Raw genomic sequence first — 12,054 nt, forward strand, 5'->3', positions numbered from 1 at the left:
TTTATATATATATACACACACACGTACACACACATACACACATGTACATATACATGCATATGCATGCCAGCACGCACACATCCTTATGTGTCTTGTCCAGGCAGTTTACCTTATTTATTTACTTAGATATTTATCCCTTTATTTTTGCCGAACTCAAAGCAGACTGCAATACCAAATGTTCCCGCCTCCTGCTTTCCCCACAACAAAAACCCTGGGAGGTGGGTGGGGCTGAGAGAGAGGGACTGGCCCAAGGTCACCCAGTTGCCTTCATGCCCAAGGCAGGACTAGAACTCACGGTCTCCTGGTTCCTAGGCCAGCACCTTCACCGCTACACCAAACTGGCTCTCCCACACACATAAAATACTTTTCCTTTTCACATCACATATAATTCAGAGTGAAGCTAATCAAAAGTATATGAAAAGGCACAATAATAATGCTTTGCATGAAGGAGGCCTGAGATTCAATCCCTGGTGCCTCCAGATAGGATGAAGAGAGACTTCTGCCTAAAATCTTAGAGACCCCTTCCAGCATTACTGGCCAATGGCCTAATAAAGTATTAAGGCAGCTGCTTATGTTTCATATATGCTCCACACACACATCCCCCAGCATACACACAGACATATCAATATAGAGCATGGGTGTTTCCTTTAGAGTTTCCAGTGGCAATTACCCAAATTCTGAAAAGTTTCTAAACTAGTGCCAAAAACATATTAACACATCTTGGTAGGTCCAGCCAATTTGCTGCTTTCTGGGAAATGTCAGATAGTTTTCTTAAATTCTGTAACACTGGAAAAACACAACTGGCCTGCAAGCAAATTAACAATCAGTTACTAGATGCAATTCAGCTTTTCTTATTTATTCTACTCATTGGACTATCCCATTTTTCCACTGAGAAGCAGGAGAGTTCTAGATTCAATATATTTAGGGAATCATCCCAATGAGATGGAACTCCAAATCCAGAAGCAGTTGAGGGAAGAACAGAGCATAAATATATTAGCATTCCACCATGAAGGGAAATTCCTATTACCTTGTTTCTTTGTCCTTCAAGGGAGAGCAGCAAAAGTTGACTTTAAGAAAGGAAACAGTAATATTTCAACTTCCTTCATCAGCTAAGTCTTAGACCCAGTTCTCAGGAAGATCAAATGAGGTGGCAGAAAACTGTGTCTGGACTGAAACTACTTCACACTGCAGAGAATTGTTATAGAAGAGCTTTTTGTCATATTATATCTCCTGAAGTGACCTAATTCAGGCATAGCATGGGGAGGGAGAATGTGTTAATCAAAAAAACAGCCCTCTACCAGAAGGAGGGAGAGTTTAAAATTTCAAAATGGAGATTAGGGATATTGAAGTTGCTCCCCAACAGGCACACAACAGTGAAATATAGTGTATTTCTATTTAAAGTCATTATTACATCTATTTATATCAAACCAATATATGCAATTCTTTGATGTAAATCTGCTTTTGTCCTCTATTTCAGGTGCGTGTGATATATTTCAATAAATTTCAATTATCTTGCCTCAGATGTTTGTGAGGATATTTGGCCTCAACAAAGTTTTAGAAACACAACAGTTTCAAACATTCAGAAAACAATGTTCCTAACAAGAACACAGAAAATGTGATTGGGAAGAGACACAAATAGCTACAAAAGTTCCAGACTTTAATAATACACGAATATGCATTCCACCTATACAACCACAAAATATTTGTACTACAAAGGGAGGGAGGGACATTATGGCACAAAATGAACACTTAGCCCTTACTAGGTTTGTGAGAAGAAAATGTGCATTTACACCCAAGCTAAATGTGTTGATGTTTAGGAAACAACTTAGGAAAGTGAGCTTTGAACATGACCTCACCGCTATCAGCTTTCAAAGGGAGTACTTGGGTTCAGCTGAGTGTATGTGAGAACAAGATAATATTATGAAGAAATAAGGAGTGGGGATGGGGAGAAAGAATGAAAGGTCTTTAGTATAACTGAGGAGGAAGATGACTTGAGCAACAATCCAAAAAGTCAGAAACCGAGGCAGACGGGATGGGGGTGTGGAATGTTCGATTTGGCCAGAGAGATCCATAGTGAAATTTCTCTTTATTCCCCAGACCACCTCCTACAAAATGGAAAGAAAAATGGGGAGGGGAGGAGACCTAGTAATAGTAATAGTAGTAATAGTAGTAGGCAGTTGTCTCTTTCACAAGCTATGATGAATGCAAAGGCAAAAGTAAATTGTGCCTGAGCTTGGGGCCCTGGGCGTGGGGTAGAGCCCAACTCCTGGCTGTGTGAATGAATGGTTGGATAATGCCTGGCTCCTATGTGTTTCATTTTTATTTTTTATATTGTGTAGTTTATGTACTTTATTTATTTCATTGTAAGCCACCTAGAGTCACGTAAAAGTGAGACGGGCAGCCATATAAATTGAATGAATGAATGAATGAATACAAGATCTCAGAATCACTGCAAATCACTGTGTATGTTTAAAAAGGATAAAGTCCCTAACCATAATAATTTTTTCTACAATTTATTGCAAAGAAAATGTGCCTCACACATGAGAAGAAAAACCACTGTGGAAAAGGTCTAAAGAGGAAACTACAGAAGTGCAGCCATTATCCAGAGACCCCTGTGGGTTAATAATGGGAAAGAAACTGCTCAAGGCTTAGCGGGCATTAGCCTATGGCCAAGGTCTGATTACATCGAACTTGGAAAAGAGTTCAGGAGTGAACAAGATATATATATCAAGCAATGGCAAAGATTTCCTTGAATCAGACTGGTTCAAATTCATGTGAAGCAAGAAGCAAGTTTAGAAAGCAAAGGGTATATTTGCAAAGAATTTTGCAAAATAAGAATAAGATGTTTAATTTGGCAGTTCTTGTCTTACACCTCAACTTTGATTCCAAGTAAAACAGCACACTAGGCAGCCAGCAGCCTGAGTAGGAGCCTGATGGAAGCCACCCAGATCACACCAAGATACTTTGGCTCAGAGTCTCTAAAAAGGACAAAGTAAAGAGATGGATATTGATCCTGAACATCAATAAATGGCATTTATTAATTGGACCTGTCTTTCACCTATGATTAAAGAGCCAGGAGCCTGTGCTCACTCTCCCTCCTTGAAGGCTACTAAAGGGCACATCAGCATCAATCCTAACCAAAGTTAAGACATGGCATCAGCAGCTCTGCAATAGGGTACCAATGAGCTCCTGAACATTGTTATTCCATGCAACCAGCTTACCTGAATCTCGCAGAGTTCTCCATTTCGTGGAGGGCCCACACGTCTATCGTTTCTTCACACAGGTATTGATATCAAACCCATTCCATCCCATGTGAGCAGCCTACTGGCCCATTTTTCAATCCCTAAAGCTCCTGCCAAGACTGTACAACTGAAATTTGCAGGCAACATTCCAATTTTCAGCAGGGCAGTTTTCCAACCTACTTTCTGAAAGTGCTTTAAGCCTCCACTAGGCATAGTTTAGGCCCACGCCCACTGATGATATAACTATGTAATTCCCATGCCTCCTACAAACTATTGCAAGGAGCGGGGGGAGGAGGAGGAGGAGGAGGAGGAGGCCCTGCATGCAAAAATATACCCCACCCCTGCATCAAATGTACATCAGCCCTCTATTGTTAGATATTAATCACCATTTCTGGGATCAAGGAAAGTCCCTCTCAGCATCAAAAACAATGTGCAGCAAAAGCTGCGAAGCTACCGACAAAGAAATCTTCTACAGCATGTCCTGTACCTGACTTTACATTGTTCTTTGCTCAGTGATCTAGAAAAAGGGGAAAACAAAGTACTCTATGAAATTCTAAGGTTGGGATGAAAGCCCTTACATTCTTCAACTTTAGAGCTCTGACCATAAATCCATTCCAGAACAGGTGGTTTTTAAATTCATATTGAAAAGGATTGCAGAGACACTCACTTCTGGAGGGAGAAAGTGGGCATCTCTAAGAAAGTCTGTAAGAAATCAATTATTAAATAGAAAGAAGTTAGGATAAAAAAATAATAAGGCAGGTGTTTCTTTAGTTCCCAGAAAAAATATTCCTTGTCAAGGTACAACTTTTAAGATCTCTTGACCTTAAACAGAACTAAAATATGGATGAGTGAAGAACCCAGGAAGGATATCTGAAGGATACAGCAATACCATCTCTTTTAAATCCAGTTTGAGAAATTGAATAGCAAAAATGCCAAACAATCTTCACATGATCAAGAAAGATCTTCACCCCAAATCTTAGACTTCATTCCCTGCTTTAATCTGGATCCCATCTTCTGGCTTGCATACTGAATTATACCTTGGCCAAATCATTTCGAAAAGTAAAATATGGGGCAGGCATATCCAAAGCAACCCTTTTTTAAGAAAGTGGCAGCACTGCAAAAAACTAATTAGCACAACTTTTTTTCTGTAACTTAAACAGATCAGGAACTATTGAACATTTTACTAGGAAAAATAGGAAAAAAATTAAGCATGGTGGGGGAAATGGCTAATAAACAAACATGTCTCTCAGGAAGACTGAAATTAATACCACCCAAGAAAGCTAAGCCCAACCCAGACAGAAGTCACAGATCTGGAAAGCATTTTTGGATTAGTCAAAAAAAAAAAATCAGTGCAGGAGCATCAGGCAATCTTACTCGCTGTGCAGTGCAGACAGTTCCCCAATCCCCAAATTCCCTGCAGAAAACTGTATATTGGTGAGAAAGGATCTAGTTCCACCTGACATCTAGTTTTCTATATGCAGAGATCTTTTTGGTATGAAGAATCAAATCCCACTCGCTGTATGAAGTGGCACAGTTTAGCAAAAACGGCTATCCACAGTAGTGATTTATGGCACCATCCAGCTCTCTTTTCTTTATTAGCACAGTGATACCTTGATGATGCTATAAATAGCTACTATAGATATCCTCAACTAATCATCATATATTGGGTAACAAAAGGGATGATCCTTAGACGGTGTAATATTGTAGACCTCAAGCATTATACATTTTCATATGTCTTTTAGTTGCCTGAAGGAATAGGGACAACAATATGCATCACTTTAATTCAAGAAGTTATTAAAAGAATTATTGTATTCAATTTCTGATTAATAGAAATTTGCTAATAGGAAAACAGAAAATGGGTAAACACTGTTATTTGCAGTAGAAGAAGACCTAGAGTAAATTAGTTGATCATGAAAAAGAAAGCAAAAGACTAATGAGATATTAGCAATCCCAAATCTTATATTGGGTTATAAAGCCACCCAATTACCACAGTTAAAGGTCTGGTTTAATAGTGATAAATGCAACTCTTGGTTCAAAGATCAATGTAACAAGATATTAAGAATCCCATTAGAAAGCCTTTTAGCATTCAGTGAAGTGGGGGAAGGAGAGAATGGAGGACAAATTTATTCCATCTCACATAATGGAAATATGGGACTCATCTGGAGACACTTTTATTCCATACAAGATTTTATCTTGATTGTAAAACAATAACCTTTTATAAATATGGGTGCAGTGTAGGCTTTATTGTTGGAATTAAACTATTCACCATCCTGTAGAACCAAGTGAGAAATAAACTAAATCTAAAGAGCATTTGGATGATTTTAATGGAAAGATTAACGTAAGTGACAAAACAAGGCCTAGCATAACTGAAACCTTTTTGCACTGAAGATGTTGCCTAGTCTGACAATGAAACATCTGCAAGAAAACAACAAGGCTCAGAGAGCACCAAAGACTCCACATAACTGAAACCTGGTACCCCTGATGGGAAGGAGGTGCTCCTGTCCTTATTCCTCCTACCAAAAAAACTTCCTGAATGTCAAGGCTGCAGAATGGGTTGCATGGATGGAAAGGGGTTAGGGTTTGGAGAGCAAATGAAGAATCAGAATCAGTAACACAATCTGCCTGCATCTGATTTTCACAAATCCTCTTCAACCTCCTATATCACCATTGAACCCACTGAAGGATCTCCAATTCTCAAGAGAGGTTTGGGTGACTGCTGGAAGGAGAAAGAGGCAAGAAACTGCTTTCTACCAATACTTCTCTGGAACCAAACCAATAATCTCTGCCCTTAGTTAAATTCTTGAGAGGCTTCAAGAAAATTCTGCAGCAGCCACAATATGGAAACTTCAGTAAATAAATACAGTATACTTACCCCACAGGGTGGTTGTTGTGGGAAAGGGAGGGAATGCTATGAACACTGCCTTGAGTTCCTGGAGGAAAAACAGGATACAAATCTACAAATAACTGAAATAACATTGGGAAAAAAACCTGAAGATGAAGAACAGTAGGGACTTGTTTTGTTTTTATATATCAGAGTTGAATTTAATTATTGTGAGCCATCTAGCACTCTCTGAAGGATAGGCTGGGTATAAATGTCTAAAATAAAATAGATGATGTTTTAAAAGAAGAATTACATTATTTAAAGGACTAGGGACATCAAAAAAGTGATCTAATAGAGCTTCTTCAAGAAAAACAAAAAACAAACATTACTTCCCTTTGAATTTATGGGAAGTTTACTAGATGGTCATCTATCACTGCAAATCCAATTGCTGGTCAACAGGCTGTCTTTGCAATTAATTGCAGAGCAAATCTTCCACACCTTGTCTTTTATAAAATTCTGCAAAGTAGTCTTTGTCCAAGAAATTTCATTATGACCAGTTTAATGTGCTGCATTAAGAACACAAAAATGGGGAGAAAAGTACCAAATAACCTATGTTGTTTTTGCAACTGGCCCTGCATTCCATTATGATGCCAGGTGATCCTGGCAGAGTCTGGCCTGCCCCTTGGAAAAGTAGAAATGAATCAGCAAGTCTTGGTTCCTGTGTGGCTAACAGATATCAGACATACTAAGTCAGCATAAACAGCACTTTTGAAAACATCCTTAGGTAATTATTATTCTAGGGCTAGTTGGAGCTGCAGAGGCCACGAGAGAACATGGAAAAAATCCTCTCATTTAGTCCATGGCAGAGCTGGGAGCTTGGTTCCTCAAGTTCAAGAGATCCAAAACCTTTTCAGGACTTCCTGATGATCTTCTCTTTCTATCATACATTCAGTAAGATGCACATACCAGTTAGCTGGTCTGCTTCCATATATAATAGCTAATAAAAACTTAAGGCAGTGTAATTCACTATGCAATAAAATGTCACTCACATTTGACAGATACAATTTACAGGCAAAAGAAGGCAACCATTCATTCATAAAAAGAAGCCTCCAAACTCTTGCTTGCCTAGTTTAAAAGGAGCTCAGCCAGCAAGAGTTTCCTAAAAAAACCAACTGTCAATTGAGAAAAATAGTTAAGGTCCTAAATCATTTCCTAAAACAGAGCAAGAAAAGGGTGAAATACATTAAAAGTCCTTCTTCCTTTCCCACATGTACTTCTTTACTGCCAGTTCTCTGGAAATGCTGATGAACTGCTTCTTACCGCTCTACAGAAATGTAACTACACTTGCATGCTTTCATGTGGAAATCAGATGTTACTTTACAGATATTTCAAGGCTGGGGATTCTGTTAGAAAGAGTTGTCTAGTGACAACTCAGCAAAGATAAACAAGAATTCTAAGTTTACTGAGCCCTAATAAAATATAGAAGTATGAACTTTATTTTATTTAAGGCAACAAACTGAAGGTTTCAGGTTTTGGATATCTTATTTATGAAAACTCTGGGAATGCAAAACAATAATTTTCACAAATCCTTCGAAGACAGTAGACTTTTATGTAACAAAAAGCAATAAATTTAAGAAGTGCTCCTGTACTTTCAGAAATATTTTTTTCCTTTCCCTGACTTCCTTTCTTTCCTTTTCCATGCCACTTTCCCTTCCCCTATTATTCTTCTAGCTTTCCCTCTCATACTTAGCTCAAACTTCAGAGACTTCAGAGACCCACCCGCTGATTATTGGTCCATCTAGCTCAGAATCTACACCACCCCCTGCCCAAAACCAGATGACCTTCAGATGCATGGGAGCTGCAACATTCAAGAATGAGTCTCCAACCTTCCATATAAAAGTCCTTCCTGGAGATGCTGAGGAATGAACTTGGGATGTGCTCTACCAACATTAGACAAGTGGGAACATTTTGTCTTTCTATAATGCCTATCAGCTGCAGTCACAGTACATCTGGTATCCCACAGGATATAGCAGGGATGAATGAACATGTCTATTAAGTGCTCTCATGTACTGAATGCATGTCCTTGTGTACTGAACCTCCTCCTGGCTTTCAGAATGCATAGTCTAGAATACATTCAGGCCATTGCAATAAACCTCATTCCCAAACTAGAGCCCACCCACAAGAGCAATCCTGTGAAATCAAAGACAAGGCCTGAACAGGTAAAAGATTATTATTGCATTATGTTAGTCCTAGCAAAGACCAGTTTCTCCAAAGTCTAGAACTCTAACCACCTATTTAGGTAACACTAAGGGTTTAAATCATGGATTACTTTTCCTCTACTTTTGCAATATAAGAGACTGGCCACAGCTCCTTTCTCTGGCCTATGTTGTCTGTTGTCCATTTCTTGCAGTAGGTTATATAAGAGCTGTTTCTGCTCCTTTCCTACTTTGCAGATGACATTTCTGACCTGCATGGAATTATATAGGTTTTCAACCATATCAATATCTAGGAATATTTCACTGTCCAATTATTCTGGTTTCTGCTCAACTCCAGCACTTTCTATTTATTTGAATTAGCTGATTGGGGTAGCTGCGGAATCAGTGCAAGTGTCACTATTTGGAAGTAACCACATTAAGGGGAGTCTCAGAACCATTAATCAGTGCAGTTGCCACTGTTAGCCTGAATTAAAGCTGCAGTCTGGTCCTTATTTTCAGGAACAGTTGCTATTTAGGAATCAAATGGAGTATCCTTTTTCAAGAAGAAGCTTCTTGGGAAGGAAAAAAAAAACCCAAATTTAAATAGAATGGATTAAGATGGCAATATAATACAACAAAGTATTGGGATAAATGTCAATGAGTATCATCAGTCATTTTCTTAGCAAAGTGTCTTTAATTTGAAGCTGCCGAGCTGGCAGCCCTCGGTCCAGGCTTCAAGGCTACAGATGCTCCTCCCTGAAACACTGATCCTAGTCCAACTAGGGGGCTGCAATCCTCTGAATCATCCCATTAATTTTGTGAGGGAGGCTAATGTCTGCCTGATAAAGTCTCTTCACAATTGGAAGTTGTTAGCAATATCTTTTTAAAAATCTAATTCTGCTAAAACAGAAAGAGGGGAGAGGGAAATGTGCCAGATCTGCATTTTTAGCAAAAGGCCCAGTGAGTTCCCTGCAGAGCTGATCTGACAGAGCAATTTCCTGTATGAAATGCCTTTAGATAACTTTTGGTAGAATTCTGCAAGGAATATGCCCAACAAAGAAATCCGCAGGGCCAGGAACAAAAATAATCTCTCTTCAATGAAAGAAATCTCCTCTTACATGCCAGAATAAGAGATGCAATCTACATTCCACTGTGCAGTTAATTTTCCTCTTAAATATACCTGGAGAGAAACTGGGGAACTGCAAGTCGTCGTCATCATCATCATCATCTTTTTTCAGTGCTTTCAAGCAGACTAACTGAAGCTCTCTGAATACATAAACATATAACAGAAACAGCACTGACTATTAGCACCGAAATAACATTCACATAGCTACAGAATATGCTCCTGGCTTTCCACTTTGTTTTAATCAGAGAGTGATGCTACTTTACCAAGTTCTTTTTTCCCCATAGTCAGTATTTCTTGCACTGCTATTACCACATCATCAACCTGATACCACAATTGAATGAAAATTCCACTGACATCTTAACTAAAACTAGAAACCTTTTTGGAATTAAATCCAAAGTGCTATGTACTATATATATAAAAATCTTTTTAGTAGGGTTTCTGGCACAGGGTTCCTGAAATAAGTTACATGTTCCTTGGCAGCACAGCCCACAATTTCTGGCTGTCTCAAGATCCAAACAGACAGCACAACAGTTCCTGGGACTTCAAAGGTACAGCAACACTTGAACCAAGGTCAATTTGTGGTTTTGATGTGCCCATTGCACATGCCAACACCAAAACATTACTGGAAGGAAAAGAAAGTACAATTGCCTACTCCTCATTTTTTTGTATCCCATCAGAGGTTGGTCCTTAACCTTCAAAGACAGTAAATAAACAAAAATAGGTGCTGAAGAGTCAAAAGTGCTAGATTCAGAATCAGTCTTCCTATTCTTTCTCCCAAATAGTTTCACACTGCCTTTCATTCTTCCTTTACAGTCCTGAGCATGAAGATATAAATATGCCAAAGCTGTTTGCTTCTGAAAGCTTGCAATAAAGCTCTGCTGCCTATACACTGAAATTCTGTCCCACAGAGGTGCCAATGCCAGTCTTTTATCATGCCAAAAGAACCTCTGATTGCTTCCCCCTAAATATTTTCAAGTGCACTGGGCATCCAGACAATGTCATCAGCCCACCTTTAACTTCCCCTTTATCCCCTTTTTCAGTTCATGGGAATAACCTTTAGCTAGACAAACTGAAAAGAAGTACTGTACCCTTCTCCAAAGTGTGCAGAACTGGATCGCTGGGGGAGAGTGATTTTGAATCTAAAGTGGTAATAATCGATTCTTCTGTACAGAGGCATCAGTAGGGCCAGATTCTAAGGTGTACTTCTGGGGCTCCACTAAAAACACATGTCAACCAGTGGCTGAAATTGCAGCCAGGCATTTTAAAATGTTGTACAGCAATTGTTGGATGATCAGCAGAGCACTTATTTTCCATGTTGTTTGGCTGGCTGACTGGTACAAAGAATAGGAGGTAGTAGTGGTTGTGAGGCAGTGGGGACAAGGAAGAGGAGAAAGCAGAGGGAGTAGCATAGACAATAAGGTAGCCAGATGAGCTCAGAGGCTTCCCAAATGTTTCCTTCTCTGTCTCCTCCGAACCTGGAAGTGCATGGGCACTTCTATTCACACACACACACACACACACCCTTGAACCCATCTTACTATCGTCAGTCCTTGGACAGTATTTCATATACCTGCATGTATACCTTTGGGTATATTTGCATGGGAATTTATGAAATTTCAGAATGCAACCCTTTTGCCATTTTCAAACCTATTGCTTATCAGAGGTCCTGGGATTCCAAGCGCCAGAACCTGCAACTAGATGGGGATTCTGCAGTTCTGGGAATTGTGGTCTCCGGAATACAGCAGAGTATTCTGCTTTATGGGGTAAAATTGGATTATTCCAACCAGTTCAAACCTAGACTCCTCGCTGACCACGATGCACAATCATTCCAATTACACGTCAGCCACGGAGCTGTCTTGGAGGGACTATTCTCCGTAATCAGACTCACACAAGTTCTCATTTGTAAAATGCAAGCTAGCTAACAACGCACCCGCTTCCTCTTTAGTCATCCCAGAATCCAGCTTCTCCCAGCCGGCGCTCGGGGACCCATCTCTGGATCCCGCCCCTGCCTCCGCACCGTTCAGCGGGGGCTCCCTGCACCTAGAGCAGAGGCCCCTCCGCGGATGGGTTGCAAGAGCAGACTACGGGGGTTTGGGCCAGTCCTCCCCGAGGTGGAAAAAGAAGACCGAGAGGACAAAAGGCACAGAAAGTACCACTATTATTATCATCACCGCCACCTCAGTCGGAAATTCACCGCAGACTCAGACTTCCTACCCAGTCCACATGCTGGCTTCGCGGCACTTCCAAAGGCGCCACCGCGCCGCGTGCCTCACAAGCAGGACCGAGTAGCCATCGATCCCTCTGAGGCTGTGCTTGGACCCGGTGGTCGATCCGGAGCCGGCGGCCTCTCCCTTCCCCTTTCTTCCCAGCTGCGCTGCGGCAGTCGCTGGACGGTGGTGGAAGCCCTCCCAGCCAGCTGCTTGGCTGGCTCCGCAGCTGGGGGGGGGAGGAGGACCGGGAAAGGCACGTGACCATTCCGAAGCCTGCCCCTCCCTCCCTTTGCCCATCGCAAGGATGCACGTGCACATCCCGGCGCGGCGGCGAGTCACATGACCCGCCCCCCATTCACTTCCATCCTGCTCCGCGGCTGAGCTTAGGCTCGGAGGAGTCCCTGCCGTTCTCCTCTGCTTTTGCTTGACCGCTACCGCTAGTTTTCCTTCGATCTGCACA

General features: G+C 40.8%; 1 protein-coding gene across 2 annotated transcripts in view; it reads right to left on the minus strand.

Annotated features, from left to right (window-relative positions):
* RAB3IL1 (RAB3A interacting protein like 1) overlaps positions 1 to 11,812 on the minus strand; it is a 36,480-nt gene extending 24,668 nt beyond the window's left edge. For both annotated transcript variants that reach the window (XM_063289232.1, XM_063289231.1), the window contains exon 1: positions 11,599 to 11,812. In XM_063289232.1, the coding sequence (XP_063145302.1) occupies positions 11,599 to 11,609 (11 nt within the window). In that variant the 5' untranslated portion in view covers positions 11,610 to 11,812. The remainder of the gene's footprint in view (positions 1 to 11,598) is intronic.
* Between the last annotated feature and the right edge of the window lie 242 nt (positions 11,813 to 12,054).

This window comes from Candoia aspera, chromosome 1 (assembly GCF_035149785.1).
Source record: "Candoia aspera isolate rCanAsp1 chromosome 1, rCanAsp1.hap2, whole genome shotgun sequence".
NCBI classification, from domain to species: Eukaryota; Metazoa; Chordata; class Lepidosauria; order Squamata; family Boidae; genus Candoia; species Candoia aspera.